The sequence below is a fragment of the Oncorhynchus clarkii genome, chromosome 33 (genome assembly GCF_045791955.1).
Source record: "Oncorhynchus clarkii lewisi isolate Uvic-CL-2024 chromosome 33, UVic_Ocla_1.0, whole genome shotgun sequence".
In the NCBI taxonomy this organism is placed as follows: Eukaryota; Metazoa; Chordata; class Actinopteri; order Salmoniformes; family Salmonidae; genus Oncorhynchus; species Oncorhynchus clarkii.
In genome coordinates, this window is record NC_092179.1 from 20,560,887 (window position 1) to 20,581,444 (window position 20,558).

General features: G+C 45.3%; 1 protein-coding gene across 2 annotated transcripts in view; it reads right to left on the reverse strand.

The window, feature by feature from the left end:
- Window positions 1-20,558, reverse strand: part of LOC139392507 (semaphorin-3C-like) — a 45,442-nt gene that overhangs the window by 3,864 nt on the left and 21,020 nt on the right. For both annotated transcript variants that reach the window (XM_071140518.1, XM_071140519.1), the window contains exons 3-16: window positions 20,315-20,475; window positions 18,746-18,808; window positions 14,985-15,104; window positions 13,778-13,868; window positions 10,849-10,968; window positions 10,472-10,614; window positions 10,237-10,351; window positions 9,594-9,663; window positions 5,547-5,691; window positions 5,009-5,231; window positions 3,697-3,785; window positions 2,999-3,040; window positions 2,611-2,768; window positions 880-947 (exon numbers count right to left, since the gene is read on the reverse strand). In XM_071140518.1, the coding sequence (XP_070996619.1) occupies window positions 880-947; window positions 2,611-2,768; window positions 2,999-3,040; window positions 3,697-3,785; window positions 5,009-5,231; window positions 5,547-5,691; window positions 9,594-9,663; window positions 10,237-10,351; window positions 10,472-10,614; window positions 10,849-10,968; window positions 13,778-13,868; window positions 14,985-15,104; window positions 18,746-18,808; window positions 20,315-20,475 (1,608 nt within the window). The remainder of the gene's footprint in view (window positions 1-879; window positions 948-2,610; window positions 2,769-2,998; window positions 3,041-3,696; window positions 3,786-5,008; window positions 5,232-5,546; window positions 5,692-9,593; window positions 9,664-10,236; window positions 10,352-10,471; window positions 10,615-10,848; window positions 10,969-13,777; window positions 13,869-14,984; window positions 15,105-18,745; window positions 18,809-20,314; window positions 20,476-20,558) is intronic.

Consider the following 20,558-nt stretch of genomic DNA (forward strand, 5'->3'; position numbering starts at 1 on the left):
GTTAGGGTCAAAAGTTGACCTGAGGGTTAGTGACACCTGCAGTACAACCAAACCCTCCCAGTCACTAGGGGGTGAATCCTAACTTCCACTGAAGTCTAATTTTCACGTAGTCTCCCATTGGCTTCAATGTACTAAAGAAATTTGAAGTTAAGATTATCCCCCAAGTATGCTTGTTTGTCAGATTGCATCCAACACTGAGATGCACTTCATATCTGTATAGTAGAACAAGCTTGGTTGACCTGGTCTTTAACTGACAGCATTGTCATCTGATGTTTGTGTCCCAGCCAACTAGCTCATCCCCATGCTGGATGGATGACAGGGTAATTAGCACCGATGACCATATGGTTTAGTCCCATGACATATGTTCATTTACACAGACTTATACTGGAATGTAGCACTATGGGGACCGTAGCGCCTCCTCTTGTTAGACTGCTTGCCGACAGCTGATTGAGTGAATCATCTCTGTATAGTCTGTTTGCTTACTCACACACACACACACACACACACACACACACACACACACACACACACACACACACACACACACACACACACACACACACACACACACACACACACACACACACACACACACACACACACACACACACACAGTCTCAAGGGGACAATACAGTAAAACACTATGCACCTGCAACTGAACCACGAAAGGGCCTGAACTCAAATGACCCATAAACCAACAGAATCTATGTTAGACCCTTTTAGAGTAAAATGAGTACAGCTGGGATAGACTAGCCACATAACAAATGAGTCGAGGAAATCAGATAAATAGATTAGCATACCAATGCCCTCTGTTGGCCAATTCAACAGAGCTGTGGGTTTCTCAGGCATTGGGCACACGTTGGCTGGATGTTGTCATACCTTTCAGGTTGAATCCTCTGCACTGAGTCAGTGGGTTGCCATGGATGATGTCCTGTCTTCTGCTCCTTCTGTGTAGAAACCATAACCATCCAGAAATATTTCCAATGCCACAATACAGTCCCGTATATATGTTATGTACTGTGAAAAGGCATAAACGTTGAATCCTGTCAAATATATTGTATATCTAGTTTAATTACCTACACAAACTAGCTGGAGAATACATACATTTCACAAAGCCCAGTAGCTTAGAAACACGGTTATACCAACCCTCCATCCAGCCCATTATGAAAATCTCTAAAATCCCATAATATCAACAGTGAGGAAGGACCACTGAGCAAGACACAGCGGTGTGAGGAACATTTGACAATGTTATTCCACTGTATGGTTCAGTCGCTTCCCATCCAACAGCTACAGGGAGAGAGAGCTTAAACAGCAGGCACATTTCCAGCAGGTTTTCTGAGGAGTAAAGGGGCAGAGCCTCTGTTCCCTAACCAAGCTAAACTTGAACTGCGGTTGACTGCAATGGCAGCTGAGCAGCCGGTGAGGAGGGAAACCAGAGGGGGGACTGTTCAAAGTAGAACAGTATCACTCACAGCTACAGCTGTGTTATGGCTATGGTTGGATCAATTCAATAATACATGGTGTATACCAAACATTATGAACGCCTTCCTAATATTGAGCTGGATGAGCTGGATGTTCTTTGGGTGGTGGACCATTCTTGTAAGAACCAACGCTGATGATGAGAAGCAGGTACGGAGAGTGAACGTTTAATCAAGCACAGACGAGGAGCAGGACAGGAACAGCGTCAGAAAAGGGGGAACAAAACGACATGACGACAATAATGCTGAAGCAGGGAACAACCTGGGAACAGACAGATATAGGGGATGAAATTAAAGCAGATGATTGAGTCCAGGTGAGTCCAATGAATCACTGATGCAGGCGATGAGGGAAAGGAGTGTGTAGTGCTGGGCAGCCTGGCGCCCTCGAGCGCCAGAGAGGGAGAGTGGGAGCAGGCTTGACAATTATTTATACACACAGGAAACTGTTGAGCGTGAAAACCCCATTTGTCTTGACGCTTTTGACACAAACCGGTGCTCCTGACACTTACTACCATACCCCGTTCAAAGGCACTTAATTATGTTGTCTTGCACATTCATACACATACACAATCCACGTCTCAATTGCCTCAAGGCTTAAATATCCTTCTTGAACCTGTCTCCTCCCCTTCATCTACACTGATTGAAGTGGATTTGTGACATCAATAATGGATCATAGCTTTCACCTGGATTCACCAGGTCACCAGGTCACCAGGTCAGTCGGTCATGGATGTTTTCTATAGTGTATGTTATCATTATGACCTGCAGATACATTGTATAACCAGCCTAATACATTGCCTTATACCAGTGGAATAACCTAGCTAAGTAATTACAGTAACATCAGTGTATCGTTAGCTCAAACCTTTTGGTATTTTGGGGAAAACCAAACAAACAACTAAGAGCTGTATAATGACTCATATCCCATGAATAACACCTAAGCTATGTGAAGTGTTGCCCTATACTGTAACCCTTAACAACCTGGGTCCTCAGCACCAATGTTTTACGGGTAAAAGCAGACTGCACCATAGAGTGGAATAACACTGTAAAATGTTAATTGCGCCGCTCGGTTTGCTTCAGAGCGCTCCTTTCTCACAACTGGTATTGTTCTGTTGACCCAGAGTCTGTAGTACCGTACCTCTTGCCAGTGGGGTAGAAGCGGGAGCAGCTCAGGCCGTCCCAGGCACAGTAGGGGTCTCTGGCCAGGCAGCAGTCGGCGCAGGCTGAGCCGTAGGCATGGCAACGGTGCAGAGACACTTGGGACACGCCGTGCTCTGAACTTACGTACAGCTGTTGCTGCAAGGCAAAACAGTTCAAATGTTAACCACACTGTTTGTTTTAATAAGTGGAAGCGTGACTTAACTAAGTTAAGCTCACGGACAATTATGGCTTATTATCTGGCTTTCCGGCTGAGTCACAATTTTAATGCAGAAAATAAACTATTGCACTAGGCGATAGCAATGAGCTAATCAGAAGCATTTTGAAACAATATTGAGATACATTAAGCACTGCTTGCAAATACTTACTTTTTTGGAAGATATTCTCAAGTTTGTCACTGGAGCTTGGTTCTGGGAAGAGAGAAACATGCCACAATGTCAATAATATTATGTAACAAATGTTGTGACCCTATGTCATAAAAGTAACGGACCATAATAACTTTCTTATCTTATCATATTACATAAGACTGTAGGTGTGTTTGAGCTAGTCCTGGTTGCACACCGTGCATCTTAGGAAATGAATTTGGTCCTTTGCATTCTGTGGAGGGATCTTTTAATCAACGCTCTCACTCGTTCATCACACACTCAGGTTATCTTGCATCCTATTGAGTACCATGTAACCTTCCACCGCGCGGCACTAGTAGGAACACAATGTGAGGTCTCCATGACACAACAAACCACACTAGTGGGAGACTGGGAGACCGGTGTAGTCCAGGTGCAGAGAGAGATTAGCTTGGTTGGGCCTTGATCACATGGATGACTTGCTTTGTTTATCAGGCTGAGATAAAACAGAGCGTGTGAGGGTTGGTATGGGTGACTGGCATCGCCCTCTAATGTCAGTATGCTTCCCATCAGTCTTGTGTGGTGGTCTAGTGGCCGGGTCATCACTCTCCTGAATGCCCCTCCCTTAGGAGTACAGTCTGCAACCCCTTGTGAAGAAGCCAAGAGCTCCTATTCTGTCTGCCTTTGATGTCTGTCTGTCCTTGTTTGAGAGAGAGAATTCAAACCTTAAACACTTCCAGCTCTTCTAGTATCAGATCCTGGTCCAGGGAGCGGTTTGTGGGGAGAGCGATGACCTTTTGCACTGTCCCTTTGTCTGAGGACACTCACACACACACACACACACACACACACACACACACACACACACACACACACACACACACACACACACACACACACACACACACACACACACACACACACACACACACACACACACACACACACACACACACACACACACACACACACACACACACACACACACACACACACACACACGCATTTTGATTAGATTTTTTAGACAAAATACTTTACAATTGAAATATATTTAAAAACATGAACATGTAGTGTGTGTGTGCATCTATCGGTTCCAAATACATGTCAGAGAATGGAGACAGTTCGCGAGCAGAGGGAGGAGAGAGGAGAGTTACAGCAAGATCTCCTGGAAATCCCTGAAAAAAACTCTCCACATCCCTGAAACAAAGCCTCCACCTCTCCGCCCTGCAGTCTGACATTACTGGCATGTGTTCAGGAATCTTGGAGGATTGGAAGACTGATAAACATAAACAGCTGTGAGTGAGAGAAAGGAGAGAGGCTCCCTGGGATGCAAGACGTACAGCCAGCTCCACACTCCCCTCTGTGTTGCTCAGACCTTTCCTCTTCCTCTTCCTCCGCTTCCTCCACCCAGTGGGCTGCATCGCCCTCCTAAACGTCTGTTTGTCTCTGTTGCAGCTCATTATAGTGCCGTTATTGTTCTATTCACTGAAGAGCGAGACAGACTACTTATCTTGAGTTCATATCCCCTCTGTAATAATTTGCCTATGAAATGCCTGTGTTATGGCATGAGAGAGCAGAGATAGATTATTACAATATAGAATATAATGGAAATAAGTGGGTTATGTATAATGAGGGCATTGTGGTGGCGCCATCCCCTGGTGACAGAGAGAACAGGTCATTTAGGCCGTCATGCCGGGGCCTGGAGATCTGTTAGCATCCGTAGCCAACATGGATGCTCCATCATGGACGATGTCACACTCTTTACGAAGCATCCCACTCATGTAACCCACCGCGTTAGTCAGAGCTCTTTAAAGTGTAACTCTGATGGTTATTGAACACAAGTGGCGAGACGAGGAATATGAGAATGTTAGTCTGAGGGCATCCTGAACAGGCATCCTGAACAGCTACTTAGGTGCTGATGTAGGCGATGTACAGGCCCTGTGCTGCTCCCAGCCTGTGGTGTGTGTATGTTGTGTGGTGGGGCTGGGTGCTAGTTGTCTCTAACAGATCAATAAGGATGTATCGTTCAGTACAAACCTGTGCCCAGGAAGAGGACCTGGTAGTGCCCGTCTGCGGCGGTCACCTGGTCCACAGCGATGGAGGTGTACTTGTAGTCAGCTTGCGTTCTGACCACCAGGGGCCTCCTGCCCACGGGGTAGATAGAATTGAACATGACCGGGTGGTTCCTGACAAACGTCACCACGTCGTCAGGGAACTCCTTGGTGCTCTGAATGTGAGGGGTGAAGGCTCCGCCTGGACACTGGAGGGAGGGAGGCAAGGGGGGAAGGAGAGAGCAAGAGCAAGAGAGAGAGAGATTTGTTATAGAGGTGAATACATCCCTACTACTCAGCTCTGTGACAAAGGTACATAAAGGAAAAGCCTACCCCTGACCCTGAACTCTGCTGTCCTCATCCTCATTGCATAGTGTTTCTCTGACATGGTTTCCTCAACCACATTGATAGACACAGTAGATACACAGTACATACTGTGTAGGAGAACAACAAGGGACTGTATGTTTGCATTGGAGCTCTTGTCTTATTTTGAGTTCAATACAGATATAAGATCCTAAACTCACTGTTCCAGGCCGGGGGTAGGGGATCCGTCCCTGGTACGCCACCCACTGAAAGTTCGGCCCATCCCTGTGAGCGAACGGCCCGTTGAAGACTGTCAAGATGTCTGCCATGTTGTAGACACACACGGCCGAGCCCTTAAACACTGAGCTGTGGGAAACGACACACACACATTCTGGCGGTCAGTGTGATGTCCACATGACCATCAGTAATACAGAGAGAGCCTTTGTTCAGCGAGCGAAACAGAGGAGAAAGCCTGAAGGAGCAAGAGGAAGAAACACATTATGCTGATAGGAATGACAAAGTTGCCTGCAGACCTGGAGACTACAGACTGTGTTGGCTATAGAGAGAGAGAGAGATATGAATGACAACATTGCATAGAGACTACAGACTGTGTTGGCTAGAGAGAGAGAGATATGAATGACAAGATTGCATAGAGACTACAGACTGTTGGCGAGAGAGAGATATGAATGACAACATTGCATAGAGACTACAGACTGTGTTGGCTAGAGAGAGAGATATGAATGACAACATTGCATAGAGACTACAGACTGTGTTGGCTAGAGAGAGAGATATGAATGACAACATTGCATAGAGACTATAGACTGTGTTGGCTAGAGAGAGAGATATGAATGACAACATTGCATAGAGACTACAGACTGTGTTGGCTAGAGAGAGATAAGAATGACAACATTGCATAGAGACTACAGACTGTGTTGGCTAGAGAGAGAGAGAGACATGAATGACAACATTGCATAGAGACTACAGACTGTGTTGGCTAGAGAGAGAGAGAGAGAGAGAGAGCGCGATGAATGACAACATTGCATAGAGACTACCGACTGTGTTGGCTAGAGAGAGAGATATGAATGACAACATTGCATAGAGACTACAGACTGTGTTGGCTAGAGAGAGAGAGAGAGAGAGAGAGAGAGAGATATGAGTGACAACATTGCATAGAGACTACAGACTGTGTTGGCTAGAGAGAGAGAGAGAGAGCGAGAGAGATGAATGACAACGTTGAATAGAGTCTACAGACTGTGTTGCTAGAGAGAGAGAGAGATATGAGTGACAACATTGCATAGAGACTACAGACTGTGTTGGCTAGAGAGAGAGAGAGAGAGAGAGAGATATGAATGAAACATTGCATAGAGACTTCAGACTGTGTTGGCTAGAGAGAGAGATATATTAATGACAACATTGCATAGAGACTATAGACTGTGTTGGCTATAGAGAGTGAGAGAGATATGAATGACAACATTGCATAGAGACTACAGACTGTGTTGGCTAGAGAGAGAGAGAGAGAGATATGAGTGACAACATTGCATAGAGACTACAGACTGTGTTGGCTAGAGAGAGAGAGAGAGAGAGAGATGTGAATGACAACGTTGAATAGAGTCTACAGACTGTGTTGCTAGAGAGAGAGAGAGATAGATATGAATGAAACATTGCATAGAGACTTCAGACTGTGTTGGCTAGAGAGAGATATATGAATGACAACATTGCATAGAGACTATAGACTGTGTTGGCTATAGAGAAAAAGAGAGAGAGAGAGAGAGAGAGAGATATGAATGACAACATTGCATAGAGACTACAGACTGTGTTGGCTGTTGAGAGAGAGATATGAATGACAACATTGCATAGATACTACAGACTGTGTTGGCCATAGAGAGAGAGAGAGAGATATGAATGACACCATTGCATAGAGACTACAGACTGTGTTGGCTAGAGAGAGCGAGAGAGATATGAATGACAACATTGCATAGAGACTACAGACTGTTTGTGTTGGTTTTACGTTCCCCAGTTTATGTGTTCTGGTTTTGTTTGTATGTGTGTGTTTCAGGATGGCTTCCGGAAATTCCCCCAAGCAGCTGATTGGTCGCCTCCATTGCTAATTGGAGCTGACCCCGCCCTCTCGCCAGAGGATACAGCTGTATGCCATTAGACTCCTTCTCCAGCTATATAAGCCAGTGTTCTGTTTCGCAGAAGAGAAATTATTAGTGTGTCCTGTGTTGGTTGTTGTTAAGAGCGACGATGGTGATGTCCTGTGTTGGTTGTTGCTCAGAGACAGGTTTTTGTTAGGTATTTTTGTAACCGCTGATCTGAGGTATGTGTGTGCCAATAGGATCCAGTGTTTTTGACTCTTGAAATGGATTACTTACGTTTATATTATTCTGTTTAATTTGTTCCCAGGGGGGAAGGGGAAGGCACCCAGGGAGTGCTTAGGCAAGAGGCCTGCGGGCATACATAACCCGTAGTATTTACTGTCTATACACACTAGGTAAGACCTGGGCGGACCACCCCCTGTATTTTGGTAAGCGCACCAGCTGGTGCTAAGTCAGATAAGTAGTGGGTAGGCAGGTAAGATAGGAGAGGGGGCTTTGACATTTTACTTTCTTTGCTTTGGTCCCGTTCAGCCCCTTTTCCCCAAATTTACCGTGTGAAGGAATAAATTCCCAGTAAACGGTAAATTCTCTGCCTTTGTCATCCTTACTCACACCTACAGTCCCATACCTCTTTCACTCCATGGGGAATTGAGTTGTAACAGGGTGTTGCGTTCCCTCTCTAAGAGGCATACGCAACAGTTGGCTAGAGAGCAGGAGAGAGAGATAGGCATGACAATGCTGCCTGGAGACTACAGACTGTTTGTGTTGGCTAGAGAGATAGGAATGACAATGTTGCCTGGAGACTACAGACTGTTTGTGTTGGCTAGAGAGATAGGAATGACAATGTTGCCTGGAGACTGGACTGTGTTGGCTAGAGAGAGAGATATAGGAATGACAACATTGCCTGGAGACTAGACTGTAGAGAGAGAGAGAGAGATAAGAATGACAATGTTGCATATAGACTACAGACTGTGTGGTCTATGGAGAGCGAGAGATACGAATGGCAACTTTGCCTGGAGACGACAGAATGTTTGTGTTGGCTATAGAGAGAGGATGAGTCTCAAATGGCACACTCCTGCCTATATAGTGCACTACAGAGCCCTATGGGCAGGGTCAAAAGATACAAGCGTTGCCTTAGGATTTATGGAAGGGTCACGGATCTAGAGACTGCCCAATTACCCTTGATGATTTAAGAAACCAGGGTTGTATTCATTAGTGCACACCAAAGCAAAATGTTTTGCAATGTAAAAAAGAAAACGTGTTTCTTATTGATAGTTCCCTTCCCGTTTCTGCGCATTTGCTTCTGTTCAGTTCCTAGTGAATACAACCCAGTAAGTACACGTAACAGACACGCATAGCCATCCTGCAAAAGACCTTAAGAATAAATAATGTAATTGAACACATATAGTGTCTGAGTTACCACATACAGTAACAGTAGATCTCAGGAAACATCAGGAGTACTACATGGTGATACTCATGCATAATGAACTTGCTGTCAACATTGCGAAAGGAAGCAGAGCTCACTAAATGCATTACTAGTACATAAGGAAAAGTGATCGATGTAATGAGAACGGTATGGCAAAGTTAAGTCAATGAGCCAAATACTGTAGTGCCAGGGGAGGCTGGTGGGAGGAGCTATAGGAGGATGGGCTCATTGTAATGTCTGGAATGGAGTGAATGGAACTGTATCAAACATATGGAAATCACATGTATGACTCCGTTCCATTTATTCCATTACCATGAGCCCATCCTCCTATAGCTCCTCCTCTGGTACTACATGCAGGTCCCTATAGTTTGCTCCCAAGTGGCTCAGCGGTCTAAGACACTGCATCTCAGTGCAAGAGGTCTCACTGCAGTACCTGGTTTGAACCCAGGCTGCACCACATCTGGCCATGATTGGGAGTCCCATAGGGCGGCGCACAATTGGCCCAGCATCGCCCGGGTTTGGCTGGTGTAGGCCGTCATTGTAAATAAGAATTTGTTCTTAACTGACTTGCCTAGTTAAATAAAGGTTACATTAAAAAAAATGTTTAAATGCTATGCTGACTGGCATGTCCAGTGAAAGGTGATACTGGGGGTCTCTATCCAGGAGCTCCTGTCATGTCTGCTTCATTCCTGGTGATATCCGGTGCTGCCATGCCAGTCGAGCAATATTACCATTGGCCTTACCTTGTGGATGTGAAGACGCCGAACACCAGGAGGCTCTTGGGGTGATCGGTTTCCAGAGAAAACACACTCTCTAGAAGGGAAAACACAACGTTGTGTTATGGAGTCAGCGTTCATCATGCACCTTATCATTTAATACTCCTGGAACGGAAGAGTCTGAAGTGGAGATTAATTGAATGAATATCTGTTTTGACAGACCTCCATAGACTCACAGAGGACTAAAACAATACTAAGGGATGAATTGGGTCAATCTGTTTGGATAGTCGGGATTGTCATATTATCAACAAACGATCTGTTAGGTTTAGGTTTAGAATAAAGGTTAGGGTAAGGGTTAGGTTGGGGTTAGAGCTAGGGTTAGTAGATAGTTTACATGTTTCTAATAGTCTGTAGATAGTCTGTAGAGCATCGACAGGTGGACTAGCCAACTAAAGTGCAACCCTGAATTCTTTCAATACTGAGAAGGTCAAGAAACAGATGTAAAGACCCTTATAATCTGAAACACCTGAGAATCTGAGATCCATTGGTATTTGTTAAGACTGGCCAGGGAGATGTTGAGTTGTAGGTAAACAGGAGAAGTGGTTTGGGTTGGAACAGAATGTTCCAGGCCTTGGTAAACACAGTAGGTAGGTGTTGGCGTATTCCTCACCGAGCTCGTCAAAGTGTGTCTCGGTGCCGTCCTCCTCCAGAACTGAACACACCATCCGGGCCTTCAGGAACGTGGTCCACTTGTTCACCAGGCTACGCTGGCCACCTATGTCATTCTGTAGACGTTGAAAGAGATGCATGTTAATGTCTCAAGCATGCAAACATATGCAATGCACACACACACACACACACACACACACACACACGCACACACACACGCACACACACACACTTACAGGACACACTCTAGCGACCATGGTGTGGATGTTCTTGGTATTCCCACTGTTGTCCGTCAGTCTCTCTCGGAGGAAGAAATACAGTTTAGCATCGTTGGGATCCGATCCGTCTGGGATTAACTGGGCATCTATGAAGATGGGTTCTATGGAAAACAAATAAACAGGGTCAAAGGTTATAGTATAACGTTCTGTCCACTGTCTCCAGTGTCAAACAAGTTGAAGTACTTTTGATGTACTAAATGTGGATCTCCAACTCCAGATGTGTTAGTGCAGGGATGGAATAAAAGCCTGCCCAACCTCTAGCTTTTCAGGGTCACAGTTGGAGACTTCTGGTGCACATCACATGTGCATCATATGTTTCTGCTGTACGTGCTCACCACTCAGCCACTTGGAGTTGTGCTGGTCTGTCCTCACTGCGTTCCTCCTGGTGAGGCTCCTGAAGATGGCAGCGTCCGTCCCCATGAAGTCTATGTACATGCCTGAGAACAGCTCCTGGTCTGGAATACAGAGACACATACAGGGCTGTGTTCATTAAGGCACAACATGGAAGAAAACAGAGTGCAACAGGGAGGTACTACCGGAACTTGTACTTCCTTTACAAAAAGTGTTGCCATATAGTGTGCCCTAATGAACACAACCCTGCCTCATAGCTTAACCATCTTACTATCTTATTTTTATTTTATTTATTTATTTCACCTTTATTTAACCAGGTAGGCTAGTTGAGAACAAGTTCTCATTTGCAACTGCGACCTGGCCAAGATAAGGCATAGCAGTGTGAACAGACAACACAGAGTTACACATGGAGTAAACAATTAACAAGTCAATAACACAGTAGAAAAAAGGGGAGTCTATATATACATTGTGTGCAAAAGGCATGAGAAGGTAGGCAAATAATTACAATTATGCAGATTAACACTGGAGTGATAAATGATCAGATGGTTATGTACAGGTAGAGATATTGTTGTGCAAAAGAGCAGAAAAATAAATAAATAAAAACAGTATGGGGATGAGGTAGGTGAAAATGGGTGGGCTATTTACCAATGGACTATGTACAGCTGCAGCGATCGGTTAGCTGCTCAGATAGCAGATGTTTGAAGTTGGTGAGGGAGATAAAAGTCTCCAACTTCAGCGATTTTTGCAATTCGTTCCAGTCACAGGCAGCAGAGAACTGGAACGAAAGGCGGCCAAATGAGGTGTTGGCTTTAGGGATGATCAGTGAGATACACCTGCTGGAGCGCGTGCTACGGATGGGTGTTGCCATCGTAACCAGTGAACTGAGATAAGGCGGAGCTTTACCTAGCATGGACTTGTAGATGACCTGGAGCCAGTGGGTCTGGCGACGAATATGTAGCGAGGGCCAGCCGACTAGAGCATACAAGTCGCAGTGGTGGGTGGTATAAGGTGCTTTAGTGACAAAACGGATGGCACTGTGATAAACTGCATCCAGTTTGCTGAGTAGAGTGTTGGAAGCAATTTTGTAGATGACATCGCCGAAGTCGAGGATCGGTAGGATAGTCAGTTTTACTAGGGTAAGTTTGGCGGCGTGAGTGAAGGAGGCTTTGTTGCGGAATAGAAAGCCGACTCTTGATTTGATTTTCGATTGGAGATGTTTGATACGGGTCTGGAAGGAGAGTTTAGAGTCTAGCCAGACACCTAGGTACTTATAGATGTCCACATATTCAAGGTCGGAACCATCCAGGGTGGTGATGCTGGTCAGGCGTGCGGGTGCAGGCAGCGAACGGTTGAAAAGCATGCATTTGGTTTTACTAGCGTTTAAGAGCAGTTGGAGGCCACGGAAGGAGTGCTGTATGGCATTGAAGCTCGTTTGGAGATTAGATAGCACAGTGTCCAAGGACGGGCCGGAAGTATATAGAATGGTGTCGTCTGCGTAGAGGTGGATCAGGGAATCGCCCGCAGCATGAGAAACATCATTGATATATACAGAGAAAAGAGTCAGCCCGAGAATTGAACCCTGTGGCACCCCCATAGAGACTGCCAGAGGACCGGACAGCATGCCCTCCGATTTGACACACTGAACTCTGTCTGCAAAGTAATTGGTGAACCAGGCAAGGCAGTCATCCGAAAAACCGAGGCTACTGAGTCTGCCGATAAGAATACGGTGATTGACAGAGTCGAAAGCCTTGGCAAGGTCTATGAAGACGGCTGCACAGTACTGTCTTTTATCGATGGCGGTTATGATATCGTTTAGTACGTTGAGCGTGGCTGAGGTACACCCGTGACCGGCTCGGAAACCAGATTGCACAGCGGAGAAGGTACGATGGGATTCGAGATGGTCAGTGATGGTCAGAACAGACCCCCCCCCCCTCCCAAGCCCCTGAAGACTTGGCAACACAAGATCAATCACTGACTATTAACGGCCAACGGAACAAAGATGTGCCTGTGTCGACGGACATTCTGGGTTCATATTAAATGGTCAATGCAATGGTGATGGAGTAAACACAACTATCTAATAATATTTCATCTTTATTTAACTAGGCAAGTCAGTTAAGAACAAATTCTTATTTACAATGACAGCCTTTATTTACAGAGACAGTACATCACTGTGGACAGGGAATGGTGACAGTAAACAGTAATGGAGCCAACAGCCATAGTGTTTGATCTCCCTGTACTCTGCTAATGACCCTGGCTGTGAGCCTGCACTCTCTCTCTTTCTTTCCTCTCCCCACACCCGCTGTGCATTTCATCATTCCATTACTCTGCCACTTCATCATTCCATCAGCCCCAGCCCAGCATGCAGCAGCCTGTACTCTGGCGGTATGGCTCAGGTCCAAGTGTGAGTGTTTGTATGTGGTTGGCTGCTCTGAGGGGAGCAGTGGTGTCAACATCCCACAGACAGCAAAGGCTCATATGAGGGGTTCAGTATGGAGATAGAGCCTTTTTATCTAGCCCAGACACAGGCCAGATTGTCCACTAGTCTGACTCAGAGGCCTTCTGTCTGCCACCACTACCCCTCCTCTCTGCCAACCCTCGCCTTGTGACCGGACGGCCTGGGCTTGAGGGGCTGATGATGGGTAGGGCTGCTGACCCCACGGGGCTCGGGTGTCAGAAAGGCGAGCTGTGCGTGCGACACGGTGACTCTGGCTATTTCGTCAGCAACTTGACACCCGGCAATCAATCAGAGACCATAGGACGACACAGAGTGACGAGGGTGTGCGGCCCGACCTACTGATAAGGGGGATGGGGAGTGGGGTTAACCATAGGGTGTTGAAGTATAGCGGTTTGTGTTTTTGGATGACACGTGCTACAGAGACATAAATAGAGCCAATAGAGGGACAGAGAACTTACTAAGCATGACGGAGACAGTGTTGACTCTAGGACTGAAGGAGCACCTTCCCTTCCCAGATTCCGCCCTGGAGTCAATGTGGAACACTTGCTCCTACAGGAAAAGAAAATGTAAATAACAGATTTTAGAATGGGAATTGGGCAGAATTCTACGTTGTACGGGACATTAAAAGAACATGTCCTCTGATGGGCTGAGATGCTGTGGTTCCATCTCAGATCTGGCCCTCTGCCACCCCTCACAGTGAAATGGATCATCTGAATTTACAATCTTGGCGGTCAGCGTAAAATCCCCCCGTCCCATCCCCCCGATTTGGTCCTACCCACACTTCAACAGTTCTGACTGGGGGAATGAAGGGGAAGGTGGTGTCGTCAGCCCAGGGACGTTCTCCAAAAAAGCGTGACTGCTCTCCACTGCGTGAAGATTCCCCATGGCTCTGGCGGTGAACCGTGGCCATTCATCACAGGCGACACAGGCGACACCCTCACACAAAAGGTGACCTGTCTGTGACACTGAAATCCTCCTCACTAAGCTCCCATACAACAATGTGACACAAGTTTAGGGGTCAAAGAGCCCAGGGAGTTATGCGTCAAAGTCCCACACTAGCAGCTTGTTACTGTTAGCAAACCCAGTCTGAGAAACGATACTGACCCATCCTAGCATTGGCTGATGGGAAAAACAGAGCAAAGCAGCTTTTCAAACTAAATCCTAAATGACAGAAGACGCCATACTGCAGAAAGAGCCTGGTTTCGAACTCTGTGCCGATTAGCATTTGGCAGGCGCTGCAGACTGCTGTAACTATGTGTGAGTTCAGTGAGCGCTTTTCTCCTGGAGGGGTTTCTCAGTCTCGTTTCCAGGGCCGGGTGGCCAGAGACCGGGTCGCCAGAGACCGGGTCAGACAGCTCCTCCATCCTTCTCTTCTTGGTCTCAGAGAGACTGACACACATGACTAAACTCAAATGGCTGCTTTCCTGAGGATGTCTTGGATTAAGACAGACTTCCTCTTGCCACAGATGAAACATAAAAAATCCCATAGTTTGGTTTCAGAAGCAGACGCCCAGCCGTAAACCTACAAAGCTTTCGTTTCAGCAAAATCCACATCACATAGCCACAGGAATTTCCATTTGTATGATAATATGGTGGTGGAGACTAATGTAGGTCAAGTATAGCATAGCTGTCATGGTCTGACTATAGGTCAAGGAGCATACTAACTTCTGGTCTCCTGCCCCTGTTGATGAAGGCACAGACAGGACTGTAGGCACCACTCCCACAGATGAACAGATGGGTTCTGTTGAACGGCTGGACCACCCGGATGAAGTTCCCACATCCATGCTGCAGAGAGATGGGGAGGCAATTAGTTAGTACATGTATGAAATAACCAAAGTATCCACACATCAATCAATCAATCTATCAACAGCAAAATCCTTCCAGACTGCAATTGTTGAGGAGGTCATAAAAGTTAACGGTGGCCAAGTTGTGATTGGTCAGGGACTATGCTTCATAAAAAACAATTACACAGTTGGTTAGCTACCAATGTTACTCCAACTTTCCTCACTTGCTACTTACAGCTGAAGTCGGACGTTTACATACCCCTTAGCCAAATACATTTAAAATCAGTTTTCACAATTCCTGACATATAATCAGAGCAAGAATTCCCTGTCTTAAGTCAGTTAGGATCACCACTTTATTTTAAGAATGTGTAGTCAGAATAATAGAAGGGAGAATGATTTATTTCAGCTTTTATTTCTTTCATCACATTCCCAGTGGGTCAGAAGTTTACATACACTCAGTTAATATTTGGCAGCATTGCCTTTAAATTGTTTAACTTGGGTCAAACGTTTCAGGTAGTCTTCCACAAGCTTTCCACAATAAGTTGGGTGGATTTTGGCCCATTCCTCCTGACAGACCTGGTGTAACTGAGTCAGGTTTGGAGGCCTCCTTGCTCGTACACGCTTTTTCAGTTCTGCCCACAAATTTTCAGTAGGATTGAGGTCAGGGCTTTGTGATGGCCACTCCAATACCTTGACATTGTTGTCCAACTTTGGAAGTATGCTTGGGTTCGTTGTCCATTTGGAAGACCCATTTTGCGACCAAGCTTTAACTTCCTGACTGATGTATTGAGATGTTGCTTCAATATATCCACATAATTTTCCTGCCTCATGAAGCCATCTATTTTGTGCACCGGTCCCTCCTGCAGCAAAGCACCCCCACAACATGATGCTGCCACCCCAGTGTTTCACGGTTGGGATGGTGTTCATCGGCTTGCAAGCCTCTCCCTTTTTCCTGCAAACATAACAATGGTCATTGTGGCCAAACAGTTATATTTTTGTTTCATCCGACCAGAGGACATTTCTCCAAAAAGTACGATCTTTGTCCCCATGTGCAGTTGCAAACCGTAGTCTGGCTTTTTTATGGCGGTTTTGGAGCAGTGGCTTCTTCCTTGCTGAGCGGTCTTTCAGTTTATGTCGATATAGGACTCGTTTTACTGTGGATATAGATACTTGTACCCGTTTCCTCCAGCATCTTCACAAGGTCCTTTGCTGTTGTTCTGGGATTGATTTGCACTTTTCTCACCAAAGTAGCTTCATCTCTAGGAGACAGAATGCTTCTCCTTCCTGAGCGGTATGACAGCTGCGTGGTCCCAGGGTGTTTATACTTGCGTACTATTGTTTGTACAGATGAATGTGGATCCTTCAGGCATTTTGAAATTGCTCCCAAGGATGAACCAGACCAGAGGTCTACAATTCGATTATATTTTTTTTATAGGTCTTGTCTGATTTATTTAGTTTTTCCCATGATGTCAAGAAAGAGGCACTGAGTTTGAAGGTAGGCCTTGAAATACATCCACAGGTACACCTCCAATTGACTCTAATTATGTCAATGAACCTATCAGAAGCTTCTAAAGCCATGACATAATTTTCTGGAATTTTCCAAGCTATTTAAAGGCAGTCAACTTACTGTATGCAAACTTCTGACCCACTGGAATTGTGATACAGTGAATTATGTGAAATAATCTGTCTATAAACAATTATTGGAAAAATTACTTGTGTCATGCACCAAGTAGATGTCCTAACCGACTTGCAAAAACTATAGTTTGTTAACATGAAATTTGTGGAGTGGTTGAAAAACAAGTTTTAATGACTCCAACCTTAGTGTATGTAAACATCCGACTTCAACTGTATATACTGTCATGAAGTACAATCATCATAGCTATTTCCAGTTTTCTCCCTGGCACTGGTAGAGTGGAAAAAAGCGTGTCAACAGTGAAATTGATATTTTGTCAAAGCCCCGTCTCCAGTGCTGAGTAAATACAGCCCTGTGATCTGATTACAGATTCCAATCGAGATCTTCCCCTCTTCAGCACAAGGTGGGAGTGGCTGGAGCACTGGGCTTTGTGCATAATAAAAACTCAGACCGCGGAGCGAGCCAGCGGAGGAGAGGAGCACCCAGGGAGCCATTAGGAACTTGGCCATCGCCACGGAAACGGGGCAGCTGCGTCCGCTCACACTCCGCACACCAACTCTACCGAGAAAAACAATGATACGTCCAACATCACACACCCTTCATTCCCTCTCTCGCTTTTTCACTTTCATTCCCTCTCCTCCTAGCAGATAAACACCCTTCAGACGACACCCTCCATCAACTCTACGCCCCCCACTGTCTGCTCAAATCCAATAGCAGATTTACATATTAACTAATATCATGTCCCAGAGCTTGCTTGTGTTAACTATCCAGTCACAGGCCCCCTTTAGAGACAAGCCAGAGCAACTGTAGTAGGGGATTTAAAACCAGGCTGATGGCCTTTAAGGGAGGATCACACAGTGAGGGAACTTTTAAACATGGATTTAATCAATCTCACCCTTTTATACATACAATAAAGGAACATTTCTCCCCAAATGCCATCCTCCAGCGCTTAACAATGTGTGGTCGTAGTCTGGAGGCCCGGTGACCCCAGATTCTATCGTAAAGGAGGAATTGAATATATACACATCAGGAGGGTAACCATAACAAACTGACAAGGGCTGCGATTCAGGAAGACAAATAAAATGTCCGGGAGAAACTGCATTATAAAAACAGACTTTAAACAGAGCGAGAGAAAGAAAGAGTGAGTGAGGGGTAGAGCGAGACAGTAAGAGTAAAGCGAGAGAGAGCGGAGAGGCCGAGAATGCAAAAGAGAGAGACCAGGCAGGGCTGCGAAAGAGAGGGATGGCAGAGTAGAGGAGGAGGAGGGAGGTAAGCCGACCACGAGTCTTCTCCACACAAATATTTGTGCGAGGCTGTCCACAGAGCTGGAGCCGTGACTATAGGCAGTGACTATAGGCAGCACTAACCACCCTCCACTGACTGGAAACAACACTGTAGTACTGTACAAGACCACAGCTCTCTGCCATGGTGGCTGTTGTTACTAACTACGACTACTAGCTTCGAAACAGTACCCCACATGCATGCCTTTGAAGTCACAGTCCAAATAGAAACAGGCCAACACAGTCCAATAAAAACAATGGAACAAAAACAGAACTTTTGTCCTAACATGCAAAACAGCCTAATTAGTTTCAGAAAACTGAATCACCAGCTGCTGTTTTGAGATTGCCAATGTTGTATATGCTAATACAGAGAAGCAGTGCAGTAAGGGTTCAGGCCAGGTTATGAGATCTGTTGTCAGTCACAGTGGTTAACGTATTGCTTTTATGCTCGTTTGTTTTCTCTGGGTGGATTTGAACACTCCTACGCCTCATTCTTCTATCGACTAACATAAGGAATGCCAGGAGGAGTCAATGACTCTCCTCAACATCTGCAGCCCCACGTGTTTGGAACCCAGGATGCTAACATGCTAATACATGCTAATGGAAAAGGACCAGAGACATCCTCAGTATAGTGTGTTCATTCATCTAGTTAGCGGTTAGCATCACACATTACTTTCAGTGGATTTAGTTAGCAGGTTAGTGCTACATATTGAGTGTTGGTGTTCTTACCGTGGGGTCCTTGCCAGCCATTTGGCATTCCTCAATCTTGCTAACAGATGCAGGCCAAAACACCTGGTGAAAAACACAGAAAACAGCTTCATTAGGGACCATTGCACATCCTGGTCTTCTAGGAAACCTGGGAATTTTTTAAAACCCAGAAACAATGGACAGTTTGTGGGAGCGGAAGGAAGGAAGAGGAGAACATATTGAACAGAAATAAACAGATTCTGAAGCAAACGGACAAACTTCACTTACTGTAGTGACTTCCTAATAGGGATGCTCTTCACTGTAGTGACTTCCTAATAGGGATGCTCTACACTGTAGTGACTTCCTAATAGGGATGCTCTACACTGTAGTGACTTCCTAATAGGGATGCTCTACACTGTAGTGACTTCCTAATAGGGATGCTCTACACTGTAGTGACTTCCTAATAGGGATGCTCTACACAGTAGTGACTTCCTAATAGGGATGCTCTACACTGTAGTGACTTCCTAATAGGGATGCTCTACACCATAGTGACTTCCTAATAGGGATGCTCTACACCGTAGTGACTTCCTAATAGGGATGCTCTACACTGTAGTGACTTCCTAATAGGGATGCTCTACACTGTACTGACTTCCTAATAGGGATGCTCTACACTGTAGTGACTTCCTAGTAGGGATGCTCTACACTGTAGTGACTTCCTAATAGGAATGCTCTACACCGTAGTGACTTCCTAATAGAGATGCTCTACACTGTAGTGACTTCCTAATAGGGATGCTCTACACTCTAGTGACTTCCTAATAGGGATGCTCTACACTGTAGTGACTTCCTAATAGGGATGCTCTACACTGTAGTGACTTCCTAATAGGGATGCTCTACACCATAGTGACTTCCTAATAGGGATGCTCTACACTTTAGTGAACTTCCCAATCATGATGATAACTTGTCTACAGTAAATGCTTTATTTCCAAACACGTGAGGAGCTTGAAGGGTCTAATGCTGGGAACGTATCAGGCAATTACTTTGCAAATGGATGTGCTACAGCTCTCTCTGGGGTAAACTAAATGCATTCCCATCTGTTCTTCTCTTCACGCCTGTCAATTACAGACAGGATGGCTCCCTCACTGCACACAGAGATACAATTAGCAGGGAACTTCTGTTACAGAATCACAGAACTGCATCAAGCACCACTAATATATGTCATATATTTTGCTCCATGAAATGGGTGTGATCTAGCATATAAAATGTACTATATTATAATTGAATTACCACCATTACTGTTCTTGTATAAATAACTAGCATCATGTATTCAGCCATGATCTGCCACATGCAAGGAAAGCTAAATGTGATCAACATAATTTTGTCTCCTTGATAAATAGGATGGAAAGTAATGGAAGTAATGTAGGCAACAGACAGGGAGTTATGAGTCAACACACCATCATACTATAATTCTGTAAGGCAGATGAAGTCAGTATCCTGCTATATCCATTCTCTACTTACAATACTATCACAACAAGCAATGATCAACTAAACATTTCCCTGATGTTGCAAGGAAAATCCTCTTAGCAGTTTAACGGACTGATCAGAGGAACTCACCTTGAGTGTCCCATGGGTGATGTTGTTGATGTCCATAGACAGGACATGGTCCTTACAGCCTACATACATCCTGTCCTGGTCCTCATCCATCAACAGGATCCTGTAGTCCATGGCCTTGTCTGACAGACTGTAGTACTCCACCGTCTGGGAGGCCTGCAGGTCTGTGGGATATGGTGGGAAATAATGAGGAATCTGTTATCGTTTACAGCAGGACTATACCAAGTCAGTTAACACTGACTAAACA